At 39.2% G+C, this 18122-nt stretch overlaps 1 protein-coding gene across 2 annotated transcripts in view; it reads left to right on the top strand.

The window, feature by feature from the left end:
- The window catches only part of JAKMIP2 (janus kinase and microtubule interacting protein 2), a 104103-nt gene that overhangs the window by 68105 nt on the left and 17876 nt on the right, over positions 1-18122 (top strand). For both annotated transcript variants that reach the window (XM_084636661.1, XM_084636660.1), the window contains exons 4-12: positions 2914-3123; positions 4270-4368; positions 7278-7424; positions 10145-10285; positions 11545-11601; positions 13375-13494; positions 15141-15269; positions 16103-16186; positions 17333-17395. In XM_084636661.1, the coding sequence (XP_084492787.1) occupies positions 2914-3123; positions 4270-4368; positions 7278-7424; positions 10145-10285; positions 11545-11601; positions 13375-13494; positions 15141-15269; positions 16103-16186; positions 17333-17395 (1050 nt within the window). The remainder of the gene's footprint in view (positions 1-2913; positions 3124-4269; positions 4369-7277; positions 7425-10144; positions 10286-11544; positions 11602-13374; positions 13495-15140; positions 15270-16102; positions 16187-17332; positions 17396-18122) is intronic.

Here is an 18122-nt window from a genome sequence, read left to right as displayed (position 1 = left end):
TCTGAGAGAGACGAGGTGTGGAGCATGCTTTCAGAAGTCTTAAAAGAGCAACACTCTGATGTGGAAACTACAGAACCCAAACCACCAAAAAAGAAAATCAACCTTCTGCTGGTGGGATCTGACTCAGATTATGAAAATGAACATGCATTGGTCTGCACTGCTTCAGATTGTTATTGAGCAGAATCCGTCATCAGCATGGACGCATGGACAAACACCTGTTCTCACTTTCAGGTGACATTGTAAACAAGAAGCGGGCAGCATTATCTCCTGCAAATGTAAACAAACTTGTTTGTCTTAGTGATTGGCTGAATAAGAAGTAGGACTGAGTGGACTTGCAGGCTCTAAAATTTTACATTGTTTTATTTTTGAATACAGTTTTTTGGTACATAATTCTACATTTGTAACTTAAACTTTCATGATAAAGAGATTGCACTACAGTACTTGTATTAGGTGAATTGAAAAATATTATTTCTTTCATTTTTTTACAGTGCAAATATTTGTAATCAAAAATAAATATAAAGTGAGCACTGTGCGCTTTTTATTCTGTGTTGTAATTGAAATCAATATATTTGAAAATGTAGAAAACATCCAAAAATATTTAAATAAATGGTATTCTATTATTGTTTAACACTGTGATTAATTGCGATTAATTTTTTTTAATCATGATTCATTTTTTTAATCGCTTGAGAGCCCTTATTATTATTATAAATTTAATTTAATTTAAAAGGAAATTGAAATTCTAGTTGAGCTAATAATATACCTGCAATGCCCCAAACATGTATTTGATCCATTAGTGTCAGGATAAGAGAAGATTTGTATTAGATATTATATGAGTTCTTACTGCATGTTGTGATTATGTCTCCGTCTGCAGTTGCTACCTACCAGCTTTTCTAATACAAATGATAGTATGGAAAGATTTTAAACAGCAGAGGGGAGCAATGCTCTCTGCTTTAGTCTTTATGGTGTCATCAACAGTTATAGAAACAACTCAGAAGGTCAAATTCAGTGCTGGGGTAAGTGGCTACAACTCCACTGGCTTCAAAGGAGTTATGCTCACTTGCAACAGCAACGAATTTGGTCTGGAAAGTTGAATTCACAATTTGGCAGGTAAGTGAAAAAAAATTCAAATTAATTACTTTTTCATTTTTAAATTGCTGGGCTAGACCCTAGAATGGTGTAGATCGTAATATTGCCATTACCCAGTGTTCAGAAAAAGTGGGAAATCAGACCCCCGAAATCAGGAGACTGGTTTAGTAATCATGAGAGTTTCAAAAGAATGAATGTTGGGTTCTTTCTGGTTTGCCTTTTGCTTTTTTGAGCCTTTATGGTACTCTTGTGTCATATTTTCAAGCTTCGCTCTGTAATCCTGAGGGCTAGAATCTTCCTTTTTTTCTTAACTGGAAGCTCAAACTCTCACACAATGGATTTGGGCTTTAAGATAAACACTAAATAGCATGAGACTCACAACAAAATTGTGAGAGTTGGCAACACTAGTCAACTCAGCCCTGGATGAATATTTTGTGAGTGAAATGGTATTTTAAACAGAAAAATGGTCCCTTTTAAAAAGCTTTTGTTTGTATAAGTGCCATGCACTAGGTCAGACTTTGATCTCATTTACGCCAGTGTAAATCCACTGTATCTCCACTGGAATCAATGGGGTTGCATCAGATTGACAAGTGTGTAATAGAGATTAGAATCTGGCCTAGAGTTGCCACCCGTCCGGGTTTTACCTGGACAGTCCACATTTTGGCTTCTGTGTCTGAGTACTATCTGGCCCATTAATTTGAAAAATATACTGTTGGGAGGATTTCAGTATGCATGAAAGGCAACAGGATCAGTAAATATCTTTGAGGCTCTGGGCAAAATTCAACACAGGCAGCATTCGGGTTTTGGGGAAATGACTCATGTAACTTTCACAGATTAACATGCATTTTTTTCCCTGAGTGTTTTACAAATTCTGAGTCACAGAATTTCCTTAGGCTCAATGGCATTTAGCTGGCTCATACCTATCTTTAAAGTTTTCAGGGCTTACGTGCAGTGATCTTATTCTAAACGTTAGTTACCCCTTTCTCTTCTAGTCTTCCAGTGTAGCTGCCTGGACAGCATCAGTCATCCAGATGCTAGTGGAAGGGATGAGACACTTCAATATGTGCTGGATCTGCGTGGAACATTAGACAGGAGTGATGCAGCTAATGAAACTTATGGACTTGATTCTCCATTCATTAGAATGACACTGCCAATAGGGAGCGGAGAATGAGGCCCCTAGACTGCAAGTCTACTAAATAGAGGGGACAGATCCTCAGCAGATGTAAATCTATGAAGCTGTGCCAATTTACACCAACTGAGGATCTTACATCTGTGCAAAGTGAGTACACAGACCATATCCTCAGCTGGTGTGAATCAGCATAGCTCCATACCTGGGGATCTAGCCCAATCATATTAATTTTGATTGTTTTACACTTACTTTGAACTGGTACTGGTGCAACACCATCAACTGTGGTCACTCTGGCTGGCGCTTTGGTCTTCCAGAGACTGTGCATGTTTGATGATGATGAAGTTATAGATTAAACCCTTGGTCTGATTTTCAGAGAAGGTGAGCACCTGCATCTCTTATGTACATCAGCAGGGAGTGAAGACCTGGGCACCTTTGAAAATCAGTCCATATTTTGTGCATAGATATACTTCTGTATCATTCAATTTATGGCCTTTGCTCATCATAGACTTACTAATCCAATGCAATAACTATTTGTTTTTTATGATGTTGAGGAAGTGTGTAATCCATGAGTTTGGTGTACTATTTAACAGCAGATGCAGCAGTGAACAACAACGGTAAGGTGATCTCTCCTTACTCCTGTAGTGCTGACATTCTGTTGGGCTTGTGCAGTAACATTGTACTTTTATTTCTTAATTAAGATGGATGAAATCAAGGCTAAAGACAGAATCATCTTTTCCTTGGAGAAAGAACTGGAGACCCAGACAGGCTATGTACAGAAGCTCCAGCTGCAGAAGGAGGCTCTGGATGAACAGCTCTTCTTAGTGAAGGAGGCGGAGTGTAACATGAGCAGTCCCAAACGAGAGATCCCAGGAAGAGCTGGAGATGGATCAGAACACTGTAGCAGTCCTGTAAGTAGGTTTAAATGTAATCCAAAATACAAACAATGGGCTTTATTTGGATTGCAAAATTATTTTGCCCACTTCCTGCATCATTTTCATGTTGCTATAGTAGTTAAGCCTCACTCTGTGAAGTGTCTTCTAGTGGTAATTCTAATTACAGGAAATAGTTCTTGGCACAGGAAATGTCTACTGGACTAAACTATTCAGGGCCTATTTCTTTACTTACACTTTTGTGCAAAGCAGGTATAAGAAGATAAAGGCACTTGAGAATGACAGTGTTTTCCTTGCTTTCCAACCTGAGTTTTGTTCTGAAAAAACCCTCCTAAGTAGAGTTGTTCAGAAAAGAAGGGGGATGAGAGTGTTTCTGAGGAAAATTTATACAAAAATTAAACATTTTTAGTTTTTGTCACAATTTTCATCAGAAATACTTAATTTTTAATCAAAAAACAAAACCAGAATTTTTTATTCCAACAACTGAAAAATGAAAACTTTCATCTGAAAATTGTCAGAAACTGAAAAAAAAAATCCCATGGAAAAAATGTTCAAGGAAAGCAGGCACTTTCTGAGAAAATTTTAAATCAACAACCTAATTTTCCATCAAAAAAGTTCCAATGGAAAAATTTTGACCAGTTCTGTTCCTCGGTCCAGAAACCCCTTCTATGAATCTTCCTCCTCAGATATAGCTTTCAAAGTCCAAACGAAGCAGCCTTGAAGGCTCAGGTTGAGACCTATCCAAGTTTCTCCCTTGCAAATGTTTATGTTTCCCTTTGCTTTGAGCAGTTAATGCTTCCTGAGCTAATGAGTTCAGACTAATTACCTGAGCTTGTACCTTATGTGGTCATCAGCACCAGTGCATACTGAATGTAAACTGCTACCAACAGAATGGCATGTCATTTGCACCCATGTTGCACGAGTCAGTGACCACACAAGCTGCATTAGATAGTACAGAATGAGGTCCATGCTGTTTTAACTTTTACCCAGCATCCAGGTACTTGTGACAGACGTAAATGATGTCAACCTTACAAATGGGTTTCGTTTCATTAGAAAATGATGATGTGTTCGTCTTTTTTGTGAGCATTCCAGTCCATTTGTTTCTTGTCCAATGGACAGTTTCAGAGGACCTAGAAACTAAATTTTCTTTCTTTCAATTTACAGGATTTACGCAGAAATCAGAAGAGAATGGCAGAGCTGAATGCCACTATCCGGAAGTTGGAGGACAGGAACACACTGCTTGTAGATGAACGAAATGAACTGGTGTGTGCTCTTGTCTGTGTCAGATTGGGGAGGCAAGGAGCTATAAAGAAAGGAAAGGAAAGAAGAGGAGCCTCCAAAGGTGTTAGAGGCAGAGAAAGTTCATACTGTGACCACCCACTACCTCTAGGGCCCAGGGGCATGAGAGGGTTGGAAATGGCATTGTGGTACTCAGGAAGGCTCAGCTGCCTCAAGGCCTAAGCCAAAGCCCATTGAAGGCATTGGTAAGGGGCTTGGGATGAGGCCCTCGGTCATTAGTCCACCACATTCACTGCCCTCCTGGTATTTTCTGTCTCTTGTGTTTCAATTTAACACACTACCATTCTGTATATCATGGAATGCCTCAGAAAACACCTCATAAAGCACAACATGGTAGCGCATTACATTTAAACACACGAGGCAACAGTGGGCAGCCACGGCCAGCCCCGGCTGCCAACTGAATCCAGCTCCTGCATCTCCTGGCCCACTCGCCCCAGCCCTGGGGCCTCCTCAGAGGGCTCTGTGGATGATGCCAGTCTAGGTCTCAGATCCACAGTTCATAGGGGTCGAGGCTTAATCTGCCACAGTTCAGAGGGTTCTTGAGGAGTTTACCAGGAAATTTCACAGTAACCCCGTCAGCCAATCTGAGATGGATTTCCTGTTTCACTGGTGACCTTTTTTCTAGTTCTGCTACAGATGAACAGCCCATAATCCCTGAACTCAAACAAGGACACTGTGTCACAATAAATAACTTGGTAAAATAATTAGAGTTATAAATGCAATACTAGTATTTTAAAGATACACATGATATTATACACTATAAAGCTTTTGATTAATATACTCACACCCTTTCTTGATGACCTGGTGCTAAGACACAAAGGCCCAGCCTCCCCTCAGGTTCCTTAATTGTTGACAGGGAGGTGCAGAGTTTAGAAGAAACTAGAGCTAAGAGCTATTGCAGCTAACTTAGAGTTTTACTTAACTAACTGACTTAAAACTTAAAATTAAATTAACAGACTAATAAACTAAGAACGAAGAAGCGTGGAGCTTAGAAACTTAGAGAACAAACTCCCAAGCACAAAACTTAGAAAAACCCTCAGAAACTTAGAAGCTTAGACACTTTTTTGGCAAGGTGGGTCACCCTCTTTTATAGGGCTTGAGCACTCAGGCCCTCCTTCTATGTCCAAACTTAGTTTCCTCACCCACTGAAATGTTGGGGTACACTTACTCCATAGGCTGGTATGTTTGTACATATTGATGCCATATACATACATATTAATGACATTAGATCATTCTTACATTTGTTATTTTTGTCCTCCCGGTTATTTCGGTTATTTCCTTGTGGTGTACCTGTTTACAGAGAGTATGAACTTTGGAAAGCCCCCTATGCCAACCTGCTTCAACACATCCTTTATCTATCTATGTTAAAGATCACAGCCATATATGGACCTTATGCCTTAACTCATCACTATTTACCTAGGTGAAAGGTCCCAGACATATGTGTGCTAACTTTGCTATCTGGGTGAAAGGTCCCAGACATATGTGTGCTAACTTTGCCTTAGCTCAATATACAGAATGTGGCCTGTAGGTCCCTTGCATTACAGCCAAACTACTTTAATATAAACCTGTAAACCTATTATAATAAAACAAATAATCAAAGTCATAATAAAATAAGAAACCTATAAGAAAAGATATATAGGCAAGCAAGCAGGCTAGCCCTAGAGGCTACAACAATAAATTCATTTCTTTATCAGATTGACTCTTAGAACAGGATAGGTGTGCCTTTAAGTGAACATCAGTGCTTTTTGACCTTCATCATTTCTGCAGTTGTAGTAAAAGATTAAGTTTTTGAAAAGCAGTGCTATTTCCATTACGTTCATTGTGGAAGCAATAACCATGATTAACTCAGTATGTGTTAATATAGATATCTTGTGTGCCTCAGTGGTATTAATTAATACTTGTAAATGATGTCTTACCAACATTTCAGTAATACAGCAAAATGCATTACTTTTATTGATTTGATTATGTATCTCTCTCAAAAACTTGGCTTCTAAAAGATTATACCATTAACATTCACCCTACTTTGCTCTTATGGATACAAACTTTTAAATTACTGAAGTATTTTTAATGAGAAAATGCCACTTCTTTGAAAATGACTGTAAACAGACCTTAGATAATGGGCATATTTATTAAATAATATAGTATGACTAAGTACTGTGCCATGGAAGGAAAACGCCCAAAGGACAATGGAAAAGGGACAAAGGGCTTTATGCCTAAAATGGCAACTTGAGATTCCTCCTTCCCTGCCAGAAAGGATTGTTTTGTTTTGTCTTTTTAAACAGGAATTGAGTGTTATTCAGTGGAACTCATCTTGTAAGGAAGGAGGACATTTAAGTGGATAAGAATATAGACATTGATATATTAGAACATGCTACTACCTACAAAAATGCCTTCTCACTGTTAAGCAATGGTTTGATTAAAATAAATCTACTGTTTTATACAAATATGTATATGTTCTGTTGTCCATCAAGAGCCCAAGCTATGGATGTGATATTTACTATCAGCGTAACTTGGGCCATTCAAGGACCAATCCAACTCTTTCTTTTGGTAAGGAAGTCAGTATGACACTGTCGACAGGTTCTATTCCCAGCTCTGCTTCTGGCCTCCTGGGTGACCTTGGACAAGTCATGTTGTCTCTCTGTGCCTCAGTTTCCCCATGTGTAAAAGGGACCTCCTTTGTACAGTGCTTTGAGATCTATGGATGAAAAGTGCTATATGAGAGTTAGATGATATTATTCTGTCAGTTCCGTTTCATACTTTTGTTCAGGGCTTTGTTGGGACAATAGTCACCTGGGAAGGAGAGAGAAGGCAAGAGCCCACAGTGAAGGAAGGAAAATCCATTTTTAACTTGTCATTATTATTCATTATTACAGTTGAAACGTGTTCGAGAAGCTGAAAAACAATGCAAACCTCTCCTTGAAAGGAACAAGTGCCTCACCAAGAGAAACGATGAACTGATGCAGTCTTTGCAGCGCATGGAGGAGAAACTCAAAGCAATCACTAAAGAAAATGTAGAAATGGTTGGTATTGAACACCAAGCAAAGATCTGTATATATATGCACTTCCACAGGCTTCAACGTGGTCTTTCATAAATTAGATTTACAGGCCTTCACCATGAAAAACAGCTGTGCCCTCAGTTCATGTCTTACTCTGACATATTTCTTCCATCCAGGCCTGGCTGTAAATACTTTATGGAAGGGAAAATATTAAGAGCTACATTTTCAGCCAGCTTCATGTTGGTCTTTGCATTTGCATTTTTATGTGCACATCTGTGGCAGATAAAGAGCATCATCTGCTTCACAGAACCCCCACATGTCAGGCATTTGGGCAGTGTGGGTGCATGCATCATTTGTGGGCATAACTAGATGCATGTGGAAAAGTGGGTATACAAATGTGATGTCTGGAGCTGTAAACTGCACCACAAATGGGAGACCTGGAACTGTAAATTTCACCCGAAATATTTGTTCTATTTTGTGTGGTTGCTTTTTTACATGTGGGAAAAGCTCTCTTCTTTATAAATCCATTAACATGGAACTGCTGCAGTTTTCAAAAGGGTTATAACACTTTCCTACACTCATTTTGGTGTTTTGGCATTAACAAAATGCACAAGTAATATCTATGGCTACAGCCAGGAATAATGCAGGCAGGTGCTGAGCAGCCTGGCCCACATAGCATTTGCTAATGTATCTCATCCCTGATTTGTGATTTCCACTGCACATCGCTTGAGCAGGCTGGTTGCTTTTCCATATGGGTCCTGCTCCACTGGTGATTAGGAGACTATCAGATTCATTTTAATTTTTTCTGCAAGCAGGGATTTCACATCCAGCTTAACAGAGGTTAAAGTTACAGGGTTAATCTACCCTAAAACAGTGTAACCAATCCATGTCCTGCAAACAGGCAAATCAGTGTTGACACTATAGACATTACAACACTTGTTCTACAGCACTACAGACTTCTACCGCTTCCACTCAAAGAATTCTCCCTTGTGCTTTCTGTGCGCCAGTCACTAGAGGGCAACATCATGATATATAGATAGTAGGGCTGTCAATTAATCGCAGTTAACTCATGCGATTAACTCAAAAAAATTAATTGCGATAAAAAAATTAATCACGATTAATCGAATTGTTAAAAAATAGAATACCAATTGAAATGCATTAAATATTTTTGGATGTTTTTCTACATTTTCAAATATATTGATTTCTGTTACAACACAGAATACGAAGTGTACAGGGCTCACTTTATATTATTATTTTTATTACAAATATTTGCACTGTAGAAATTATAAAAAGAAATAGTATTTTTCAATTCACCTCATACAAGTACTGTAGTGCAATCTCTTTATCGTGAAAGTGTAACTTACAAATGTAGATTTTTTTTCTGTTACATAACATCACTCAAAAGCAAAACAATGTAAAACTTTTGTGCCTACAAGTCCACTCAGTCCTACTTCTTGTTCAGCTAATCGCTAAGACAAACAAGTTTGTTTACATTTATGGAAGATAATGCTGCCTGCTTCTTATTTACAATGTCACCTGAAATTGAAAACAGGCATTCGCATGGCACTTTTGTAACTGGTGTAGCAAGGTATTCACATGCCAGATATGATAAAAGTTCATATGCCCCTTCATGCTTCGGCCACCATTTCAGAGGACATGCTTCCATGCTGATGATGCTCTTTAAAAAAAATAATGTGTTAATTAAATTTGTGACTGAACTCCTTGGGGGACAGTTGTATGTTCTGTTTTACATTCTTTGTGTTTTGTCAAATCTGCTGTGAAAGTGTTCTTAAAACAAACATATGCTGGGTCATAATCTGAGACTGCTATAACATGAAATATATGGCAGAATGTGGGGTAAAACAGAACAGGAGACATACAGTTGTCCCCCAGGGAGTTCAGTTACAAATTTAATTCACGCATTATTTTTTTAACGAGCATCATCGGCATGGACACATGTCCTCTGGAATGGTGGTTGAAGCAAGAAGGGACATATGAATCTTTAGCTCATCTGGCACATAAATATCTTGCTGTGCCAGCTACAACAGTGCCATGTGAAGGCCTGTTCTCGCTTTCAGGTGACATTGTAAACAAGAAGCAGGCAGCATTATCTCCTGCAAATGTAAACAAACTTGTTTGTGGGAGCGATTGGCTGAAGTAGGACTGAATGGACTTGTAGGTTCTAAAGTTTTACATTGTTTTATTTTTGAATGCAGTTATTTTTGTACATAATTTTACATTTGTAAGTTCAACTTTCATGATAATGAGATTGCACTAGAGTACTTGCATTAGGGGAATTGAAAAGATACTATTTCTTTTGTTTTTTACAGTGCAAATATTTGTAATCAAAAATAAATATAAAGTGAGCACTGTACGCTTTTCATTCTGTGTTGTAATTGAAATCAATATATTTGAAAATGTAGAAAACATCCAAAAATATTTAAATAAATGGTATTCTATTATTGTTTAACAGCGCGATTAATCGCTATTAATTTTTTTAATCGCTTGACAGCCCTACTGCATAGCCTCATGCAGAATAAATTACAATTTAACTCCCTGACATTCTCTCCTTTTTACAATTAAGGGATGGTAAAGAGTAGTAATGTCATGACAATTTTGCAACTGATGCAGATTTAAAAGAACATGAAAACATTGCCTGATTAAAGGGGGGACTTTAAAGTACTGACTCTCATTTTATCTTTCTTTATTTCTCTCTATATATATATGTTTTGTCTTCTAAACAGAGAGAAAAAATGACATCACACCCTCCACTGAAGAAATTAAAATCTCTCAATGACTTAGATCAAGCTAACGAAGAGCAAGAAACTGAGTTTTTAAAGCTTCAAGTTATAGAACAACAGAACATAATTGATGAGTTAACAAGGGTATGTCTAGCCCATCAGGAATTAAAAGCAATCACATATAACTGACATCTTCATCTCATAACAGACAGGATTTGAGTGGTAACATTTTAATAATAATGATGCTTTATTATTTCTAGGATGTGAATTTTAAAATACAGTCTCACAGTACAATTTTGTGGGTGCAATTATGTGTGGGCACAGTTTGTGTCATTTTGTAGATATGTGTAATCCAGTAATTAGATGTCTAAATGACAATTAGCTGTAAGAAAAAAATAGTTACAAGAAAGAAGAATGATGTCTTATTCAAAATCAGGTCCCCAGTGTGTTTCACAAAATGATATCCTAAAAATTAACATGTAAAACAGTAATATAGTTCCAGGATTCAATAAAATAGAAAACAGCGAGCCTAAAATATATACAGTAGTTGCAGAATGTCTTATACAATTAGATATATGCAATATAGTACAGAATACAGATGCAGAGTTCTGTATAGGGAAGAGAGAAAAAATAAGTTTGCAGCTGAGAAATAAAGTGACGCAGAGAGAGGATTGTTCCAGATTTTGGAAACTGAAGAGTGAGAAGACTTTGTACCCTCACGGGAAGACTGGTTTTAACTAAGAAAACAGAGGCCTCTCCCCAGTTTTAGTCTTGCCAAAAGGATACATTCTTCATTGCACTGTTCACCTCATCAATAATACTGTACGTCTGAATCTTGGGTACATCAGTGAGGTTAAGAAGTGCTGATGTTAGAATCCCCTTAAGAAGCCTCAGATGTGACACAGAAGCAGATGTTGTTAGACAGCCGTTCACTAGTAATTTGGATACAGCTCTTCATGTTAAATGCCCCTTTCCAGGACATTTGCAAGATAATATGAACAAAATCAGATTCCACAGAAATCTGTTGCATCGTCTAAGACATCCTGCTTGGGAAACGGACATGAAGTCAACAATAACACAGCCCAATGACTTTGAGATAGACAGATATCAACGATGCATCTGCAGACAAGGCAAATAGTATACTTCAAATCTCATGGCCCCATCCCACTCCCCATGATGACCAGGCCCTGTACAAATTATTTAACAGAAATGACAGCTACACGACATGATTAAATGGCTGGAGCTTCTTTTCAGATGTCATAACTTCTGGTCACCCTTTCAACCTTAAATAGCAGTGTTCTGCACAAAGAACTAGATCCTCAGCTTGTGTAAATAAGACTAACTCCATTAAAGTCAATGGAACTATGAAATATTGGATCATATTTCTTAACTGTATTTTCCAGGATAGGGAAAAGCTGATTCGTCGCAGGAAGCATAAAAGAAGTTCAAAGCCAATTAAGGTAAGAGGAAAACTACTCTGTCTTACTGTAACAATGCCAGTGGGCTTTTCAGGAAAACAATCCGTGAAAACCTGAGGAAACAGATGATGTTTGGTTGCAGTAAGCTCCCTTAGCAATGGGGTTCAAAGGAATCTGAATTTCTTTGGAAAAGCTTTTCAATCCTATTTTTCCTTTAAAATAATAACATAATTATTTACCATCTGCTTTTCTGTAGATACCAATTTCAGGTCCTGTTGGGATCATATTTTTGTCCTGAAAGACTCTTCAATCTGTCTGCTGCTGTTGGTTAATACTAATACTAATCCAATCCTGAAATCCTTATTCACGCAAAACTTCCATTGATTTTAATATTCTCGTAAACTGAAATCCCTGGCCCAGATCCTACGCAGCACTCAGCTCAGAAGAGAAGAAGGGTGCAGAGGTCTTAAGTCATTTGTGGTGCTCTGATCCTCAATCTAGTCCAGTCCCTGCAATAATTTAGAGCAACCCGAGGGATGAGATAATTTATGCCAGCTGCCAGTGCTTCCATCAGCTGGATTTAGGGAACCCCCAGCCATGTCTCCTGTGCCTTAGAAACTGCTAGGTTAGCTCTGTGCCACCAGAGGACTCTCAAATGGCCAGATTCACCAGGTTAGGGCAACTTTTCTCTGCCAGAGTCATGCAAGTCTGTCCTGTCATTCAGCAGAATCAGGCCCAATAAGTCCTATGGTAAATTGAGGTACTGTCACATAATTTCATTAAGGATTTTAAGGTTGCACACAACAGGCAGAACTGAGGCTAAGGAATGAGCCCAACATGTCCCTGTTTAACTTTATTTCTAAATAAGCAACCAGAAATTGTACTGCTCAGTAGGGTATAGCAGTGCTCTTCATTTCTAAAAAAAGTACACATACACAAGGATTTCTCAGCATCTTCAGTTCATCCCTTCTGCATGACTCAAACAGTGGGGATTTATTAGAGGGCTGTAATCTGACAGCATTAGAAGAGAAAAATACTGTAGTGCAACAGTGCATCTTAAATTCTTATTGATCCATCTGTCTGCATAAGTATTCTACTGTGTGCCAAGCATTAAATGCTGAAATCAGTATCCTGAAATCCAAACCTGCTGGTTAAGCAGTTCTACCATCATAGAATGTGACTCACATTTTTTCTGTGATGTGTTTAATTCAGTCTAGGTGGCAGGATATTCAACCTTAACCAAAACACATAGTTTGAACAGCATTCTCGCTGAGGTAGCAATTACCACACCAGTTTTACTTTCATGTAAATCCACTGACTTACTCAAGATAGACAGTGATAGGAGAATCAGGTTCATCATCTCAGTTCTGCACAACAGGACATCTCTGGTATTGTGGCATTGTCCTTTAAGACAGGACTAAAAGATGGTTGCTCTGAACAGCTTTATGTAGTAACAACATATGATTCTATTCCCTTCAGATGGGGGTGGAGGCTTCTCTCTTGGGATATTGATACTCTCTGACGCTACATTGTCTGATAGTTTTAGACTACAGGCCAGATACATAACTGATGAGAATGAATTAGCACAACGCCATGGACCTCAATTCACCAGCTGATTATAGGGACCTATGTGTGGTTCCTTTCAGAGGGATCTGGTGTTTGGAAATGCAATTTATGGCTCTTCTTTCATGTCTTGTGGTTCTTTTAAAGTGCCTACTAAAGTGTTTTTGGAACTGGCTAACACTGCCCCATATATAACCCCATGCTGTTTGCCTCCAAAAGGGGTTCAGAAACCACATGTTCTTCCTGTTTTAGAGACATATAGTGGATACTGTTTTTGGCTATGATGATGACTCCTTGGACTCTGAAACCTCATCCATGGCCTCATTCAGAACAGACAGAACACCAGCAACCCCAGACGATGACCTGGATGAGGTAAGAATTGGCTGCCTCGCTATAATTGGAGCTAGATTTTGAAGAGAAATTAGTTCCCAAAACAAGCAGCCAGGGCCTCAAACATTGGGTGTACAATGGGTGCTGAGCTCTTCTGTCAATTTGGCCTCAGTTTTAGACATGGAGATCTTGAAAATCTAGCCCTGAGCTTTTTGGAAATCTATCCCCTAGAACCTGCAATAAGAATCACTAAATATGCAAATTATCTGTATTGTTAAGCTTAGGTTTCATTTCTTTCCAATTACTTTGTTGAAAAGTACTTGTAGTTGGTACTAGTCTGGCCAACCAGTTCATCAGTCACATCCGCCAGGCAGAAAACTGAGCCCTGAATCAGTCCCTCTGGGTAGTTCTGCAAGCCTTGCTTTTCCCAGTTCACCTTGAATGTCCATGGCTCAATACTCCCCCATCAGTTTTTCGGAGTCCACAATTCTCTCCAGGCCCTGAAAGTTCCTTAACTGAGCATTGTACTTCCATTAGTAATGAACCACAGACACACTCACGTACTGACACCATGAGCCTCATCAGGGACAGAACACAGGGGCCTTCAGCACCAAAAGCAAAGAATGTACCACCTAAGCGAAAGTAGAGTTCGTTTGCCTGCCCGGTAGTGGAAGACAGGGGAAAATCCACTAGAGGAAGCCATGATCCCATGCACAAGCAAGCCCATGCACCACAACATGAATGATGCAGTCATTCCAGAAGGCACCAACAATGGGGCAGTGATTAGTACTTCTTGGGAAAAGATACCCAGGTAGAAAAACTTCCTGTCTGCTCACAGTCCTTCAAGCATTGTGCAGCAGGGTGGATGTTGGAGACAAAAACATTTTTTTGAATCTGTAGGTCTCATTGCTGATGCAAAAGGTAATGACAGGCCTTGAGCCAGAGTCTACTCTCACTTACGTCTGTGTCAATCTGGAATACTTCCACGGAAGTTAGTGAGCCATATTTACTACCCAGATCCCTCTGGCACGCACAAGTCAAACTTGGTGCAGGAGGGTAGTAATATAATTTGCCCACACTTCCTGCTCTGCCAGGATGTACAGCCAGAAAGTAGGAGGGGCTAGCTGGGAAGGAGGCAGGGCCAGAACACCCAACGGATGTGCTGATTCAGCTGAATAAGCCCCAGCCTTATTCTAACACTATGCTCCGGGACACAAGGCAATGGCAGTCCCCCTCCAGGAGTGAATCTCTTCTCAGATTTAGATGCCCTTTCAGCGCATAGAGTGACAAATTGTATTTTCCTGTGCCTGAACGGGAGAGTCAAACCTTCTTAGTGATGTGGAGTTACTCTGGATTAACACCAGTGTCACTGAGAAACATGGTAGAAATCTACAAAACCTTGTGATCCAAGCAGCCCTGGTCTGTTTTCCTGACAACTTGCTAAATCTGATATAAAAGTAACTCCAGACCCAGATTAAAAATCCATAAACATTTTTGAAATTCCACACCTTTACCACCACTACAACACGCTCATTACAAATCTGTTTTGACTCAAGCACTTTGGTTGATAATACATGGTAAAGTTGGAAACCTACGTTGGCCACAATAAGACACATTTTAGGCACTTCTCTCCTTTGCAATGCTCCTGTGTCTGCTGCTTGTACAGCACGTTCTTTCTGTTCATACAGAGTTTAGCAGCAGAAGAATCAGAGCTGCGATTTCGGCAGCTAACAAAGGAATACCAGGCCCTACAGAGGGCATATGCATTACTGCAGGAACAGACTGGAGGCATCATAGATGCTGAAAGAGAAGCCAAGGTCAGTCTTTGTCTGGAGGGGCGGGTGCGTGTTCAGCTGCAACTAGAAACTAGTGCATACAAACCTCCCAAAGAGAACATCAAAGTGGCATCTAAGACACGGTTGCTAAATGACAGTTTCACTCATTTTGCACAGCATATTTAAAGGGGCAACATTATTAAAGATGGACACAATGGATGGACCCATAATATACTATTTACCTGCTGAGCCAGGAAAAATGGGTGATTCTGTAATTGGTACAGACAATTCCCCATTTTGTGCATCAGGGTGCACGTTTTTGCAGGCACAAAGGACACCTGTAGGTTTTTGTGGGTTCAAACATTTCATCTTCTTTTGAACATGCGTTTGAAAGTCTTTAACAGGTGGATGTAGTTATTCTGTAAAAGGTGCTAATTATCCAGTTTATATTAAATCTTCCAAGACTAAAAGATTTCCCATCTGTAGTGTGGGGATAATTTCTTTCTCCCACCTTTTTCCTATCTTGTCTATTTAGAATGTAATCTCTTCAGAGCAGGGACTGCTTCTTGCTGTGGTTTTGTACATTATCTAGCACAACAATCTAGCCCTGATCTTGGTTGGTACTACTGCAATACAATGAACAGCAATTATAAGTTTTGGGGCCTGATTCTCCACTGCCTCGGCCCTTGTGTCATGATTTATGCCAGTGTAAACCAAGTGTAAAATGGGCATAAAATGCAAACAAGTCAGACTCGTAGTGTTTTACATTCACTTTGTAGGAGGCCAGACTGCTGTGCTCAGTTTCCTATGCATTGAAAATCCAAAAAACTGTATTTCTGCTTGTTCCTATTTAATGATGTAACTGACTTTAACAGGCACAGGAGCAGCTCCAAGCAGAAGTCCAGAGGTATAAAGCAAAAATAGAAGATCTGGAAACAACTTTGGCACAAAAAGGACAGGTAGATGCTTCGTAGTGGGTATTTTCTTTGTTGTTTTGGACTGTAGCTAATCTCTGCTTCTGCTCACAAAGGCATGAATGCAGGCCATCAGAGGTCCTGGGTATAGTATCTTGTTTGCTTCACAAGTTTTGCAGGACAGTAGCACAACAAGCAGTTACTACTGTGGAGTACTGATGCTGCCAGGGCTGGGTTTAGACTTGTTAGTGCACAGGTGAGGATTAGATTACAGTTGTCCTTCAAGAGACCCTGGAGAATTTTTAGTAATGGTAGCGGCTAGCAAAATAAGTGCTTTGTGATCCCACTCCAGCTCAGAGAAAAGATATCAAAGAACACACATCACATCCTTTCTTGTCATGTTGAGAGGCAGAGACATTATTAACAATACTTCGCATTTCTATAACAAATTTTGGGTCTGATTTTATGCTGGTATCTCCATCAAAGTCAATGGAATTGCTCCAGATTTATATTGATGTAACGGAGATCGGATTCTGGCCCTTGACTTTCAGATCTTTACAAAGCCTAATTACAGCTTATTTAAAGTTCTTTATAAATACATATTAATTAAACCTCAAAATCCCAAAGTAGCTAGGGGAGAGGGGGAATCACTTCACCCACCACTAAAATGCAGACTTCTGGGTAGAATTTCACATCTGTTTAACACCACACAGGATCACTGCAGAACAACTGAGGACAGGAAATTAACATTGACAATATTTGAAACTTCAGTGGGAATTTAGGTTGGTAGAAGGCTGGGTGGGACAATGAGATTAACATCTGTACTCTTACAAAATGTGCCATAGGAACCATGAGTGCTCATGATCCCATTGTACATCCCAATACTTGTTACAGCATGTCTGTGACGCCATCCTGGGGCATTGTTTCTATACTGGCTCAAAGGGAAGGAGCACCACATTCTAATGAAAAGACTTAATGGGTTCAGAAGCTTTGCTACTCATTTATAGATTAATATATTGTTATGAACATACAGCTACTATAGATTCTACCTCTGTTAGATAGAAAAAAGCCTATCACAGTAATATCCAACACTGCACATTTGTTAATCATGTTCAATTTCATGTGGACTCCCAGGCTAAGCACTGAAATAGTTACCCGATTATTATATAACAGTGTTACTTTACCAAACAGGATTCCCACTGGGTAGAAGATAAACAGCTTTTCATTAAGAGGAACCAGGAGCTTTTGGAAAAGGTAAGTTTTAAGGCCTCAGGTATTAGAGGTTTTTAGGGGGTACAATATGCATACACATTGTGGATGGAGAATTTGGTGCTTATGAATGTATTGAATGGTATGGACAGGCTCTGCTATTCTATTCCTAGGTTTAGTCACACAGGTCTTCATATATAGGCCATGTCTGACAGGCACAGTCCCTACGGCAACATCACTACTGCAAGGCTGGGACAGGGACTGCCAATCATGTTACATTATGCTAAGTCTTTACTGTTGCTATCTAAGGCTGGAGATTTTGATCCTGTGCTTAAAGTGACAAAACAGTGCTTCTAGAAATAAAAAGCATCCCCTCCTTTTAGCATCAGTACTCTTTACTACGGGATATATATCGGGTACATTTGTCCAAAATGTCTACGTGACTTAGGAACCTATGTGATTGCCTTTCAATGGCACATAGGTTCCTAAATCACTTAAGTGTTTTTGAAAATGTTACTTATAATCTTTTAAACTGAGATTTTCAAAAGTGGCGAGGTACATAATTCCTTTGAAACTTCCAGCCATTGCCTTCAATGAGCTTTATAGAGTTTGTTTTCAAAGTTCATCTGTAAAATAAAGTTTGATCAAGTAAAACAGCAACTTTGGAAACATCTTCCTGTTTGGGGTTTTGCACCGTTTGAACCCTCTTTATTCTTTGAGCTGCCAGTTCCTGTCTTTGCGTTTTGGTTTGTTTTTGGAACAATCAGTGGTT

This window comes from Lepidochelys olivacea (genome assembly GCF_965140295.1).
Source record: "Lepidochelys olivacea isolate rLepOli2 genome assembly, chromosome: 8".
In the NCBI taxonomy this organism is placed as follows: domain Eukaryota; kingdom Metazoa; phylum Chordata; order Testudines; family Cheloniidae; genus Lepidochelys; species Lepidochelys olivacea.
Note: the sequence above shows the minus strand (reverse complement) of the source record. Positions and strands in the feature narration are given on the sequence as shown.